Genomic DNA, 16,255 nt, shown 5'->3' with positions numbered 1-16,255 from the left:
GGCCACACAGACCAAAATTCTTCTTGTAAAAAATGAATCCATAATTATCACACTACCATACTAACCTGGAGGAGGGTTTAGGTAGACACTATTGCAAGTAAGCAACTTCTTTATGAACTGGAAATATTCCAGGCTGTACTGCATCCGATTGTGCATGAACTGCACGTTCTGCTTGCGCACGCTTCGCTCGATGGCCGAGGGCATTTTAATCTGGTGGGGTTTAGTGGTGATAGCGATTTCTGAAATATATTTTATTAGTTCATTGTCTTTGTCTATCGTGTCCATGCGTTCATAAAAAAGAATGTAAGCATTCCACCACCTCTTCTGGCGCCTGTAGGACATTCGCTTCATCATGTGATCAAACACTTCGCCCATGTACTCTCCCCCAAAACACTGATTTTTCATCTCTTCATCGTCATCCATTTTACACTCTGTCACATCTCCATCATCAAATTTGTACCACCGGTTCTTCTCACCATCTCCACCGTTCCTCTGGATAATGTAAGAGTAGTAATGTCCACCGCTGGCCTGGCCACTGTGCACAAGTACACCCACAAGTCTGTATTTTGTGCTCCCAGAGTGTTCATTTTCTGACTGCTCATTTTGTATTATCTGATTTTCAGGATTCACATCATCCCCTTCCAATTTTGCTACACCTGCCACTGTGTAAGGCTCCATGTCCAGTTCTCGTGGAAATTCAAAATAATCATTGAATTTGATTGCACATTCCCTTTCCCAGTCATAATCAAATCGTTTCAACTGGATCGCAAGAACTGGAGGCAACTTCTTAATCAACAAGCGTTTCACTGTATCCACCTAAAAAAGGACATGAACAGTTACAAGCTCTCAAATTTCCATTCATTTACTCTCACCAAATACCAAACCGAGTAATGAATTACTTTTCTCCCCAAACATGAACTAAGACTGAACTTAGTACAGCTGTAACATCACAGCTGTACACAAATTAAAAATATAAGGAATCATTACCTTTTTGTTGCATTTTTCACAATGATATGCGTTTGCACCTTCCAATAAATCTCCTTTGACGTACTGCTCCAAAGAATCAAGAAGGTTTTGGTGATTCCTTATATCTACATTCAGAGTTGTGAAGGATTCCTCACACTCGTACCTAGCAATGAACAGGTAAATGTATGAGAAAGGCAGGAATGTGTTCAACTTTTCATGTTTTACTTGTGCTACAGTGTGTAAGTAGTAAAGGAACTGAACTCTTTTTTACTGCAGTTTTCCTATAGTTACATTACAGTATCTGCACACTGTATTTTTATAGTCAGGAAATAAAGTGATAAATGCAAATACTGTATCACACCTAAAGACAACAGTTCAAAACAGATGCCAGTTCAGCAAAAAAAAAAACAACAAAAAAGCCTTTTTATTTTCTATCTAAAAAACCTTGAATCACCATCTTCATAAAATCTCTTTGAATGTTTATGACTGGCTTTGACATCATGTTCTAAATATAATCTGTGAACAAATCTTTAGCAATGAGCCAGCAATGCTTGAGAGACAACCAGCTGATACATCCTGGAAGCAACATTTTGTTTTTAAAATAAAGAAGTGATGAATAAATTTAAAAAGCCACATCTATTTCAGTGTAACCCTGAAGGGCCTGTTTCCCTGATTTCAATCAAGCATTCAAAGGATGAATAAATAAATATTTAGAAACACTTCAACCAACAGCAATATTCATTCATCCAATAAATAGCCTACAAAAAATATAAAGGCTTTTAATTTGCCATACACAAATCCACAGTTTAGTTACTATCAGTTCTCTCCTCCCTAAACTACATTTTTGTTAATAAGTAACATTATGCAAATCCAGTAGAGTTCAGAAAACACAGAACTACTTCAGGATAATACATAATATCAAGAATGAATGGTAACTCACACTGCTTCTGGTCTGGATCCGCCATTTCACTACCCATTGCACAGAAGGTGAAATCAGTGCTATCATTTTACCTTGCAGTATTTCAACTCACTTCTAGTCACTCACTGTAACCCATGAAACCTAAGATCTTCACTTTACAAATTATTCTTATTCATACATTAGATCAATTGAAATTGAAAGATTACAACAATAAAATCAATTTGTATAATTTTTCCAGTATTTTAATTGCTAACTGGAAGTTAAAGGAAATGGTCAGCTTTCAAAATAAAGACAATTTGCAATGGCAATGTACAGAGGTATGTACTGGTAAAGAATCACACATGATCTGAACAGTAAGAAGGCCAACTGATAGTGACAGAAATAAACACAATAATAAAAAAAAGCCAAATGCTAAAAAAAAAAAGTTCATCATTAAGTCATCCTGAATTTTGCATGCAATTTTAACCATCCATCATAAAAAGAGAGACAAATTAAAAAGTCTGGGGAATTAAAACTTTACAACACTGAGTTCTACTCCTTCATTAATAACCATCATCAAAACAGTGAGCTACAGACTTGCAGTCTGATTTGGTATGGGTGGTTTCTTACATGCCTTCTGCAAAACTGAATTTCAGTATTCACATTTAAAGATACCTACAAATACAGCAGAAGTCTTAAGAAAAAGATGAACTTTCTACACCACTGACCTTAATTACAGGTTACATGGTGAGTATGAACAGTTTACTCATTGGAACGGAAGACTCCTACTTGGCTCAGCTCTAAACACACATTATGGAAAACCAAAGACAGCAATTGTCTTTATGGAAAACCAAAGACAGCAGCAATTGTTGGCCAGGTATTAAAATTTTCTACATTGCGTTTGGTCCCTACAATTGTTTTCACTTTTAGCATGAAAAAACATAATCTTTTCCTGCCTTGATCAATACACAATGCTTCACATACAATCTGTGAAGTAGAAGCAATAATGATTAAGTACTTCAAGGTACTTGTAGACAAATGAATGTTCAGCTGTAGAAAAAATAAGGTAGTAAAATCTATTAGCTTAAAAAACCCACACAAAAAGCCCATTCTTGACTCTAATTCCTTTTATAAGTACACAAACATGCATTGTTTTTCTATTAAAAAAGATTAAAATCTTCAACACTTACCGATGTGGGCATCCTTGACAAATCTTCTGATCAGCAAAGGACCCTCCTAAAACTTTACTTAACATTGCTGGGTGACCCAAAGCTTTTAAAGCTTCATCTAAACTGTCCACCAATGAATTAAAAAATTCTAAAGCATCGTGTTGTTCACGTAGATTTACAGGTTCACCCCAGAGTCTGAAAATGAAAGCATATTTTGTCAAATATTTTTTGGTTTGTTTGACAATAATTTCTTTTTGAAAAAATATATGATTCAAGCTCCTAAACCCTCCTCCTTGAAGAGCCAAACTACTGGTTTTTGATGTACTATACGATCTGTTGTTCTGTCCCTGACACTTTCTGGTAAGTGAAAACAAGCTCTTGTGTATAACTTAATACTTAATTCAAAGTCTCACTATCAAAAACTGGTAAAATTCGAAAGAACCACCCTGCTGTAAACATAGTTTATTAACAGACTTCTATCATTCTAACAGAATGGTGAAAAGGCAGATAAAGCTGCACTACTTCTGCTAATTTACACTTTACATCATTGCCATTCTACTATGATTCGCTTTTTTGCACTTCAGTGATCCAGTGAATCAACATCAATACTCAATTTTCTACTTACCTGAACTGTTTCCAAAACCCTCTTGGTACATAGTACTGTAGCCTGGAAGCTGCTAAATGGCCAAAAATTACTTGGAGATGCCTCAAAACTCCAATATTGTACTCTTTTCTATCTTCAGTTTTGCTCAGTGCTGGTTTATCTTCATACTGATGTGGATAACCAAACACATCATCTCGTGGGTCAACATTGCTCTGAAAAGCAGAAAATTTGTGCAATTCACTTCCATATGTAGCTGTCGCATAGTTAGTTTTATCCTTTGTTTAATCTGACAATCTAAGGTGTTTCATACTCAGCTGAAAACCCAAATACTGTCTTTTTTTGCATTAACAAAGTTGTGGTGGCTGAAATAAGGTGCAGTGCTTTCCAGCAGAAATGCCTGAGGAGAAATTCTGCTAAGCCTGCCACCTGGATCTTCTGAAGTGCCCCTCTGGCAGTAAACCTATTCAAGTATGAAATATTATCCTATTTTCCCCACAGGTATCAGTGGAAATCAAAGTGATTGATTAGCAACTGAAATTTATTACAACCTTTTCATAAAAAAAGTAATTACAATTTAAAGATTAGATAATTTTATATAATTAAATTTACCTCATTGTCCTGCTTTTCATCCCCAGACATGTCATCATCTACATCACTGCCTGTGCCTTCTATTGCAAGAATCCCATTCCTGATGGCTGGAATCATGTACAGCTGCTGAATGACAGAATTCATGTAACAAGTGGCACCAGCATTTTTCAGTCCCACAAATCCCTTTGGTGGCCGAGGCCCAACAGGTGGCAGATATTCCCATTCTGTGAGTGCTTCACAAGCTAAGAGGAAACAGCAGAGAGTGGTCAGGGAATTGGTTTGTTATAAAACAAAGAAAACATCAATGCAGCAAAGGGCAGTTGCATATTATTATTAGTCTGTATAATACTGCAATTTAATAAAAACCAATGTTCCATCATACAACTTAATTGCTAAAATTAACACAACTTCTGTGAGGCACTGTTCTATCTGTAATCTTACTACAACATAACTGCATAACTAAAGAGGTGGCCAGGCAAAAATTTAGTCTATTTATATACGAAACAGAAGTTTTTCCTCAATACCAGCAAGTTTCTTAGCTGAAGAATTCAGCTGAATGAATACAGAATATATAATCAATTTATAAACCTTCTAAAAATTATAGTACTCTCAAAAATTTATGATCTTTCAAAAAATTATACAATTTCACTAAAGTCTCACTTTTTCTTGCCAGGATGGGAAACAGTTTTAGCAAATGCTTTCTATATAACTTGATATATATTTTTTTCCTCCAGAGTCTTCTCTTTCAGGTCCCTCACATCTCTTTGAGAACATTTATGATCACCTAAGCTAACCTGTTGTTCTGTCTGTAGTTTTAACACAAAAAACTTGATATTAATAATTCTGATATAAGACAGCATGCATATTTATTTACAAGCAGATTTGGTATATGAATCCCAGAGCATGCACAGTTCATACATTTGTTCTCTCTCCTGTCTGACATACCACAGAGATCTGGTGTTCTGTTGTGCTTATCAAACTTGAATGGGAGAGAATGTCATGAAATCCCCCTAACTGTGAGGTGATAAGAAATACACTACTTCCCAACAGAAAAGGGTGAAGAAAGAAAGATGAGGCAGAGGGGAAAACCATAAAGCTGCCCTTTTAGTTTATTCATCTGAGATGGAACTGAACAGGAGGAGACTGAAAAACCTCAAGTGACTCACTGACAACACCATTCAAGCAAGTAGCTCTGACACTCTGAGAGGTAGTGGACAATTTCCACTTTTGGATACTATTTTTAGTTGCTTATGGGTTTGCTCAACTCTATGAGTTTAAACATCTGTTAAATCACACAATGGTTTGGGTTGGAAGGACCTTTAAAGATCATCTAGTCCAACCCCCTGCCATGGGCCAGGATATCTTCCACTAGACCAGATTGCTCAGGACCCCATCCAGCCTGGCCTGGAACACTTCTGGGATGAGGCATCCACAACTGGGCAATCTGTTCCAGTGTCTCAGCATTCTCACAGTGAAGAATTTCTGTTCCAGTGTCTCAGCATTCTCACAGTGAAGAATTTCTGTTCCAGTGTCTCAGCATTCTCACAGTGAAGAATTTCTTCCTTGTGTCCAATCTAAATCTATTCTCAGTTTAAAATCATTGCCTCTTGTCGTGTAACTACAGGCCCTGCTACAAAACTTTTTCTCCATCTTTCTTACAAGCCACATTTAAGTAATGAAGGTCACAATAAGGTACCCCTGGAGGCTTCCCTTCTCCAGGCTGAACAACCCCAACTCTCCCAGCCTTTCTCACCATATGAGCTTGGGTTTCCTTAGTTTGATGGTGTTTGGATTTTGTTTGGTGGTTGGTGATTTTTTTCGCTTCCCCTGTTAATATTACACCAGAATGGTTTCAGTGTCCCTTTAGGGCTGGAGAAAATATCTTCCTGCTTGATCATTTTTAAGAAATGGTTCATTTTATGACAACAATAATCTGTGCTAAAAACAAGCCTTTTCCCATCCTTGTGAAAATCAGCCCAAGTTTCACTTGACTATCAGTTTTTGAAGCACTAACATTTTTGAACAGACAGCAATCGCTACAGTCTTTCTCCAGTGAGAGGGAGAAAGTTCTTTCAGTGCAGAGCTGTGCTGAGACAAGGCCAAAAAGGAGCCTGAAAAAGGACTATGAGAAGCAGAGAATGAGTTCAGAACTAAAAAGAGAAGCAAGACAGAGGACCTGTGTCTGTGTGTGGGTGATGATGAAAAATCAGGCAAGCAACCAAAAAACTGGCTCTAAAACTAAGCTGAAGATACCTGGAAAGGCTCTGGGATTGGTTAGCAAGAGTCTGAAATGATGAGATAGAAATAGAAGATACAGACAGAATGAGGGTCCTGGGAGTTGGTATGGACAAAGGGGAGTAGTCAGAGACTGGGACAAAAAGGGTCAGGCTGTGACAGGGGCTGGAATTTGGATGTGACCATGGAATGCAGGTCAGTATATTTACTGCATAAAGAAAAACAAATAAAGCCTACACTGGCAAACTGATTTTGCAGCATTAAAAGCAGCCACAAACAAACCACGAACTAAAAAACTCAGCACTTGGTTCAGTGGATAATATAAACAAAACCTATACATGATATATACATTAAAGAGTAGAAAATAGATAATTAAAAAGTATTACATACTAGTGATTGCTGTACCTATGTAATACATTTCAGTCAACGTGTCTACAATCTGCTTGAGATTTCGCACACATCCAACTGCTAGTGCAACGAGGAGCTCAAAGCCAGCATTAATAGTGGCTGGTGAACTACACACTGGTATGGCCTGCTCAGCAGGCAATTCTCCATTTCTCATGTATTGTAGATAAACATTGGATGCTGGAAAGATGAAATCATCTATCAACTCCTGAAAAAAAAAAACCAATAAATCACTGGTTACCATGGAAATTATTTTTATAAGGGTTATTACATAAATGAATGTCTGAGAACCATAGGGGTACTTAACAAAAAAAAAAAAAAAAAGAGTAAAAACTGAGACCAATAGCATAATGAGCTTTTCAACTCAGAACAGAAGAACTCCATTCTAAAGTGGTTCCCTGCAAACCCACTTCCCCACTCTTTAGTTAAAAATAAATCTGTACTGTTCTTGATGGGTAAAAAATTTCTTTTGCAAAACCAATATTATATACAAAGCCCTTTATCAATTAGTGCTGAAAAACCAACACTCCTGCTCTATAATATCAGAGGTACAAAGAAAACATGTCTGATTAAAGAGATGCTCAGATGTGAGGCATTTGTTCAAACGTGCCCTAAGCATTAATAGCACTAATTAAGAACAGTGCAGGAAAGCCATTACAGAGGTAATGAAGGAAAGCAGTCCTGTACAGTGAGACAGTATCTCACTATCTTTGTGTGATGTTTGTCAAGTACTGGAAAAAGAATTAAAATGTTAAATACAGTACTTAAGTAAGAATGTAGATGTTAAATACACTTTATGAATGAAACATGCAATTTAATTATTTTTAAGAAAACATTAAACTCCAATTAAAAGTGTTTTTATGCATACAATGCACAAGCTTCTTTTTTACTTATTTATAGGTAAAAATAAACAATAAAAAACCCCAAAAATCAATCTCCTTCTCACCCCCAAAACACCACAAAGAGAAAAAAATCCCCTCCAGAGGTCAAAAAACTTGAACTTACTTTAATGAGATTAGCACCTCCTTTTTCACAACCAATGTGGTATTTCTTCTCAGGTGTCTGGAATGCTAACAACTCTTTTGTTACTCCAAGGTGACCCTCTAAGATCGTTTCTTCGACACCTGTTTCCCCTGTTCTTTTTACTTCATCCTGCCATTTAAGAGAAATTTAGGATACTCCAAACAGCAAATATTAAGCTCAGAACTGCAGTTTACAAGAAAGTTTACAGTTTTGCAGCAAAAACCTAATTATCAGGAATAAGCTGATCCTGAAACTTACCCTGATTCTCTTAAGCCAGTCAATTTCATTATTGAGAAGAACTTCAGCATTGGGTACATTAATATTACTGTTGTAAGCATAGTTAAGAAGATGTCTTAAGAGGGTGAAGTAGTCTCCAGAATGCTTAGCTCTCTCTCTTGCAGTGCTCTGTGTAAACCAAAAGCAAAAAATTTGTAAGTCCTTTTACTTACAGTGCAACACCAACATATTTCCCTTGAAACTCCCAGTAAATGTAAAAGAAAACAAGTGTAAGTTTATTAGAAGTTTAAAATTGTATTTAGCTGCTGATGAACGACTTCTCAACTATTTTAGCAGCAATTTCTATACCTGAATGGGAAAAAGAAAACCAAATCAAAACTTTTGATCAAATGTTCAAGAGAGCCATAAGCTGGAAAGTCCTGGCAGGACCAGTAGGAGAAGGCACTAACTGCAGGTATTCTCTAACCTGCTAATGATTTTTACGTAAAGGTTAGCAATCACCAAAGATCAAATGCAGACATTAAAGCCTACTGTTCATGTTCTTATCAGAAAATGCAAGAGTCCCTTTTCCCCTGATCTAGCTCAAATGGAAATCATCTGTGCTATTTGTCTGTAAGTCAGAAGCAATCTACATTATAGTGACTGTTATTAATAGCAATTTGTCCTTTCTTGCAGGTATTTTGTCCTATTACTTTTTACATACATTCCCATACTGAAGACTTTATCTCTGAAAACTTACCCCTAGAACAGTAAACAGCAGGGTAATGAAGAAAAGGAGAGGTCTCTGTCCCATGCAACACCTGGTAGCCATTAAAAAGAATTGCTCCTGTGCCATCTGACGAACGGTTCTGGAAATAATTGAATAGAAACATTAAATTCAACCTCCCTATCCAAACAGGACATTAATTAAATTTGTGTTTATCTGCTTAATGCCATTTTCTAAAACTGTACATAATGTAGGAAACAGGAGTAGTTTAATTATGCCCTACCCATCATATTATTTCTCCTTGCAGTGAAATTTCAGATGCATGAATTATATTACAAAACCTGTTCCACAAATCAAATATTTAAAGGTAAAAGAAAAAGAAACTTAGAAACACCTAGCAACTACACCTTTGCAACTGACAGCAAATATTGCATAACACAACAATTTGCAATCCTAAATAATTTTTTTCCTAATCAAGCATCAGTTGTACCTGGTAAAACCAGGTACAAACCAGAGCTACTCCAGTAAAACTGCTTTTATGTGTCACTGCAGCAGTTTGCTGAATATCTCTGAAGTGATCAAAATTTATCATTAGTAAGATGTGAGAGATGATGACCGTCCTAAAAGTTCAAGTGGCTATAATTAAAAAAAAAAACCTAAAAAAAATTAGGGCAAATCCTTTTCTTCAAGTTGTAGGATTAATTGTCTGAGCAGTATGCCTTGTAAAAACTGTTAGGAGCAACTCTTTTTGTGTGGGAAGAGACTACAAATGAATGCTGAATGAATGATTTCATGGAAGTATCTCAACATATGAAAAACTGAGTTTTGCAGTGCCTGTTTGGTGTGGCTGTCTCTGTTTTGTGCCCATGGAGTCAGGGTGGAGAGCACACCAAAGAATCCTCTTCCCTTCAGAGCTTTTTCATGTGTGGTTAACTGTGATTTCAAAGCCACATTAGGATGACCTAGAGGTCAGAGCAAAGATGCACCTGGCTGAGCACCATCTCTACTACCATGCACAAAGCAAAGTGCACAAGAAGAAGGAATCACGCAGAGTCACTTCTCCAGAATGTTCTCTCAGCTTCTAACAATCTGTGGTTCAAGAAAACTACCAAGAGCAATATTTCATAGTCCTCACTGGACAAGTACATGAAAGAACTCCTCAAACCATTTCCAAACTGAAGGTTTGCACTGCTTAAATGTTATGCTCAAGAAGGTCTTATACAAAGAAACACAGCTCTCCACTTGTTCTCCCTTTGCTAATTCTAATTTTAAGGGTCTCTGTAGTATTCTCCTCCCCCCATTCATCTCTCCTCCAGTATGAAGTGCCCCCAGCTAGTCAGCTGTTCCTCAGATGGAAGCCATTGCAGAGCTTTGATCTCCCTTGTCACCCTTCCCTGATCTTTGCAAGTTCTCCTACTCTGCTCTGAGTTGCACCAGACTGTGGGGTGGGGCTGCTCTGTTTTGTTCTTAACAATAATTGACATTTTATGGGGTCTGATTGCTGAGCTGAAGTTTTTGTAGAACACCTCACAGAAAGTTATTTTAAGATACAATCCTTCAACTGCTTGGGACACATCACATAGATACTCCTCAGCTCTGTGCACTTCAAGGCAGAATGAAATAGACAAAGGTGATATTTTCCCACAGTGAGAAATGTGACCAATGTGACATGCCTCACTCTGTTATGTTTCTGAGTATGCAATGTTTGAACACAGGTATTACATTTCTGTGAAGCTGTAACCATCTAAGAGCTCTTAAGCATCTCATGCTGGTTTAGACACATGATGACAGCACAGAGCTGGCACAATGAACTCATACTCAGCAGGAGGAATAGCCGGAGGTCAAAGCACCCCCCTTAAGGCTGGCAAACCTGAATCCTGCCCTACTGAGAGCTCCAGGACACAGGTCTCTGTTCAGTTCATACAAGACAGTCCCTTCAGTGGGTGCAAGTGCCATTGCTTTACACCAGCACAAAGAATTTTCATGCATTTAGGCCACATACATGTGGCCACCAAACACTTTGCAGAGATCAGCAGAACACCCCTGGGTTCCAGGATTATTTAGGACTGTTTGGCTATCTCCTCTTAACTAAGCTGGTCTTGCATTCAGAGGACACCATTACAAAATCAATTACCTTGCAGGAGAAAAGCTACTCTAGCATTTAGTATTAAACATTTTGCATTCTGTTTCTCAGTTTAGAGGTATAACATGGTTATGCTCTGAGGAAATAGAAGTCCCAGTCAAACTCTGAAAAACCAACAATCCACCTGATCTTTTCTGGCAAGATCCTATTTGTGAGATCTAACTTGGTCATCTTCTGTCTTTGTCTTTCATGGAGCACCAAAAATATTTTCTCACATGCATATTTTTACTCACATTGTTCTCTGATTGAGCATAGGAGATTAGAGAACAATAGTTGTGGAAGGATATTCAGAGATCTGTCTGGTATTTGCTAAACTTTCTCTGCACCGCAAACACTGATTTGTTTCCACATTAATTCAGAAGAGGAACTTTTCAGCAGCTTAGTTCAACTTCACCATCTTAATTTACAAAGCAGTCTTCTGTTTCCACTCATGCTTATGCTCTTTTACCATGTAACAATGAACAGTTGCACCATTCTACGTGAGATTATCACGTTTTATAGGCATATGAGAGAAGTGGTAGCTTCTTGTACTGACAGTATGAACTGTTTTTCCATATGATGAGTGATACAAGCAAGTATGGAAGTACTTTCAGTGAAGTATGAAGTATTTTCAGTGAAACTAAAAATTCAACACCCTGTACCACAGGTTGCAAACTAATAAAGCTTGTGGTATTTCTGGTAACCCTTCAGTTTCACCAATGTGTGCAAAGAGCTCACTGTAAAGAGATGCTGTGATGATACTAGATCCTTTCGCTAAGGCAAATATTCCTAAACATAAGATCTTTCAACCTGTTTATCCAAAAGTCAAAAACCCCAAAAACCAAATTCTGCTCAAATTCTGACCCCATTCATCTGAGAGCACCATAATCTGACCCTTTTAAAATATACTGAAAAACTTAAGACACTACTAATTTCGGATCTCTGTCATTTCTCAAAGAAAAGTTAGAATACTCATGAAACAACAATATCTTAAAAAATTAAAATTAACTCTTTAGTAACAGATCAAAGCACTGGCAACCAAGTTTAATAACACATTAACTTTCCATCTAGATGGTTTTTGAAAACACCCAATACTTCACAATTTCAGATGGGCTGAAGCCACTGCTCTGCATTTAGGCTTCATATTAATTTTGAATTGTAAAATAATAGATATGACCAAAACTTACTTGCTGTGACAGTGCAATAGTAAATCAATAATAAATGTCTGCCACGCCTTCTCTTTACTGAGAGCATCCAGTGCTGTTGGAATCAAAGCAAAGCACAGGGTCATCACCTCCAGGGCTTCACAGCAAACTTGTTCATCTTCCATGTCTGGTTCATTTCCTGCATTTGTCTGTGAAAACAAACAAGAGTGCACAAAGTGGGTACAGAAAACAATCCCAAGAAATGCAACTGGCTCCAAGGTATATCACTGAACACAAACACAAACCACAGCTTTGTATACTAAGTGATTATCAGTGCCAACTATTTTATGCACTCATATCTGAGCCAAAGCACTATGTGGGATGACTTGAACTTCCAGAATTGTGCTTCTCATTGGAGGATGTCAAGCATGAACTTATGGAGACAGAAGGTAATAGGACAACTGTGGGCAACAGTTACATCAGTTAGTACTGTTGGGAGTTTTTCTTGGTTTGCATCTGGGGTTTTGTTCAAGATTTTTTTGTTTTGTTTTTCTTTACCACTCAAAAAATGGCATTTTAAACTTGGAAAACTCTACTACTTAAACAGAGAAAGGCTATAGTGCTGTATAATTAATTCATCAACTCACTTTTACAAGGCTTTGACACAACTTATTTGACCAAAAGCTTTTTAGTATTGCTAGAATTTGTAAATCACTTTGCTATTTTTCAGAAAGAGGAAAGAGTTTAAGTTCAAGTTTTAAACATAGCTGCTGTCATGATTTTTGACACAGAAAATAATATTACCTCTAATTGGTGCACAGGTTATGTCTTAACCTAAACACTTTGAGAATAATGGCAAACCTCTCCTCCATCTACAAGTAATTACATTCAAGAAGTTCCAAAGAAACTGAATGTGAGCAGGTCTCAATTTATCATTTATAAATCATAACTGCAGGTTAGTCACATCAACTACAGGCATTAAATATTTGTTTTATATGTGGAAAGGTATCAAGATTAACTAGGCAGAAAGAAGGGATTTCAATGCAGAGGAGAGAACTAATTGTGAACAGGCCAAAATATGCCTCACTCTGGCAGCAAACACTATTTTGTCTATGCACAATAACTAAAAAATCAAAGGCAGTCACTGCACTGCAGCAGGAGGATGTGGCAGTTCTGACACAAGATCAGAAAGCAAAAGCAGAATTCCTTCAGCAAGTCCAGAACTGCACCTGCTCTGCAGTGAAGCCCTGGTTAGAAGGGAAAGTAATTTCTGCACAGCTGCAAGGACCCAGGAGAAAGGCAAAGTCCAGTTTACACTCAATGAAATACTTAATTTTTAAAAAGCAAATTTAGGCCCCTTTTCTTTCAGGTATGCTTTCTCTAGTGCACTACTGCTCTTAAAGTATCCCATGTACAGATATAAAAGTTTATCTTCACATGCCTGGACTGTCACACCAACTAAACCATGTTTTATATGGAAGTATTACCTAAAAAAAACCCAACCCCCAGTTTATGAAGAAGTCATGCTCACAGCAATAGAAGCAGATGCCATTATAACCCTGTGAAAGCTAATGGAGAGGTGTTGCATTTTGCTGAAGTAAATATTCTTCTTTCAATCGATCATTTAACCACAACAGCAAACACACCAAGAATTAAGCCTCCCTACATATTCCTTTTCCTTTCACTCTCAGGCAAGTATTGATGAATACTAAACCTGATTTTACAAGATAAAAATAGGAAGATGCTTTTTTAAAATCACTGTCCAAATCCAGATTATTTCCTGTAACTGTAAGTAACATTACTTAAACACAAGATGTGTGATAATCCACTGATACAGAACTCCCAACTCCAAACCAGCTGTGTAAACCACATGTGAACCCATGAATAAAAGAAGAAAAGTCATACAGAATTGGCAATTAAATCTTTTTTCCCAATACTTCTCACATCACTTTGCTCTTCTTTCTCATTCTAGACTGCACATATGCTTTGAATCACTTCTGCAGAACAGACCTTTTAAGTTTGAAGACTAGACAAATTAGCCTAGCAGGAAATGCTTACTCCTTATTTAGATGCAGAATCTAACTGGGCTGAAAACATGTTACAGAACTGGTGCATTTTTTAACTGACACCAGATTTACAATTCAAGTTACAATTCACCAGATTTACAATACAAGTTACAATCCACCAGTTACTGAGGAAAGGAATTTGGAATAGAAAATTAAACTGTGCTATGACAATGATATACTAGATCCTGAAATACATAATTGTACACTCCTAAAAGCTCATTGCACTCTAAACCTGACCAGGTCAATCCTTTGTACCCATTCCCTTTTGTACAAAAACAAACAGTACAGAAAAGCAGCTGTTCAGGAATTCTTACCTTTTCATAGATTTTACTAATTTCCTCATTCGAGCTGAAAACCAGCTGAACTGATCCACAACCTGATGCCCAAACAATTTTTTGTACTGCCCTGATAACACAGATGTCAGGGATGTATTTTGAAGCCTGAAAAAAAAACCAACCAGAAATTAACTAAAACAACATTGAAATACAGCTGCAAATAACACTGCAATGGATTCTAAATTCCCACAAATGTATTTCACAGAAAATTTAAGATTTAAAATGTTAAAACAAAGATTTTTTCCCCTTAAATAGAAAACAGATGATGTATCTTGAAGAGTATTTATACTTCACTTATGTAAAATTTAATTTTTTAAAGTAAGATGTAGGCAACTCTGGTTCTAAGACTTAGCAGAAACTACCAATTTCAATGCTAAAACCTTCTTTATTTAGGAAAGAAACCCAAGAAAACACCAAGCATTCACCTGGAAGGCAGCCAGCCTCTTAAGCAATGTAAAAAGTTGAACTTATTTTAGGGTTTCTCCCCATGCTGTGCTAGCTGATAGCCAGCTTGAACACACTGATGTTATCAAGTATGTGATCATTATATAAAGGGACTGATCCATGTTCAAGACACAGAGGGTTGAACATGAATAAGGACACAGCTCATGTACTAAATGAATGCAGAGTCACTCCTCAGTACTTTGTGCATGGTCTGAGTAACATCCAGTAGTTTCTACTGATATACACACACTACAAAACGTACTCCAATTGCTATTGTTTAGGGTTTACATCAACTTTCAAAAAAACTAGAAAACTTATCTGCAGTCTGTATTCAAAACAGAATTGTCCAAAAAACAGGTGATCTCTAAAAGCAGAAGGCAGACAGATGGATTTCAAGTTTCATTTTTCTAATGCTCAGACAAGAAAAAAGGGGACTCTTAAGAAGCTGAGCTAGGTATGTATCTGCATCAGGAAACCTGAACAATGTGCCTTCTTGAACTGATATGGACATTAACAGTATTTCCAAGAAAAATAAAAAGGTATTTTATATTTGTCACAAGCAAAGCAACCTTACAGCAACAGTGCCACAAGAAAAACAAAAGGGTTTTTTTTATCTCATTGTAGTTTCAAAGTCTTTAAGGATCAACTTTTTTAAAAAAGGTGAACTATTCCTCTCTGTGCTAAAGCTGTCTCTCTGGCCTATGAAAACTATGTCAGATTTTTTTTTAATTGTGAGATCCATTGTAAAGAGTCTTTGACCATCAAAACATGAAAAAGCAAAAAAACCTTTCAAAGGCAAACTACAATACACATGAAATTTAGATCTACAGCAGTATTCATAATTTCATAAAATTACAGACAAATCTTCCACAGCAATACTGTTAAACACATTCAGATTTTGTTTGCTTGATGTGTTTGGTGAAAGAAAAATTATTTATTTATTAGCAGGCCTCTAGGAAAGACAAAGGCAGAATTAAACAACCTTTCCTCACATATCACCTCAGAAGATACTTCTTCTATAGAAGAAATTTGATTACATCAGAGTTGAATTGGCTGATTTTACACCTATGGATGCAAAACCATCACTGATGGAAGGCAGATGGCTCAGTCTTGCAGTGCAGCATGTTGTGTTTTCTTTAGACACTGCCCTTTGTTCTCAAGGGATAGTGAACTTGTCAACACCAAGATGAGGATACAATAATATCTTCTATCTAGATAGCTCAGAAATGTTTTGGAGATGGTTTTGCAGATTTGCTACTCAGTACAGAAACACAGTATTTATGGCTTCCACCCTGGAAACCAAGGGATCCAG

General features: G+C 36.9%; 1 protein-coding gene across 2 annotated transcripts in view; it reads right to left on the bottom strand.

Annotated features, from left to right (window-relative positions):
- Window positions 1-16,255, bottom strand: part of USP9X (ubiquitin specific peptidase 9 X-linked) — a 69,229-nt gene that overhangs the window by 11,767 nt on the left and 41,207 nt on the right. Inside the window, exons 24-34 of one of the 2 annotated variants that reach the window (XM_014308583.2) lie at window positions 14,479-14,604; window positions 12,141-12,307; window positions 8,865-8,973; window positions 8,147-8,293; window positions 7,871-8,017; window positions 6,851-7,073; window positions 4,247-4,467; window positions 3,659-3,849; window positions 3,055-3,228; window positions 988-1,129; window positions 66-816 (exon numbers count right to left, since the gene is read on the bottom strand). In XM_014308583.2, coding sequence (XP_014164058.1) covers window positions 66-816; window positions 988-1,129; window positions 3,055-3,228; window positions 3,659-3,849; window positions 4,247-4,467; window positions 6,851-7,073; window positions 7,871-8,017; window positions 8,147-8,293; window positions 8,865-8,973; window positions 12,141-12,307; window positions 14,479-14,604 — 2,398 coding nt within the window. The remainder of the gene's footprint in view (window positions 1-65; window positions 817-987; window positions 1,130-3,054; window positions 3,229-3,658; window positions 3,850-4,246; window positions 4,468-6,850; window positions 7,074-7,870; window positions 8,018-8,146; window positions 8,294-8,864; window positions 8,974-12,140; window positions 12,308-14,478; window positions 14,605-16,255) is intronic. The other variant, XM_031060190.1, reaches the window with a different exon arrangement.

Source organism: Geospiza fortis, unplaced genomic scaffold, assembly GCF_000277835.1.
Source record: "Geospiza fortis unplaced genomic scaffold, GeoFor_1.0 scaffold20, whole genome shotgun sequence".
Classification (NCBI taxonomy): Eukaryota; Metazoa; Chordata; class Aves; order Passeriformes; family Thraupidae; genus Geospiza; species Geospiza fortis.
The sequence above is the reverse complement of the archived record's forward strand: the minus strand, read 5'-3'. Positions and strand labels throughout refer to the sequence as shown.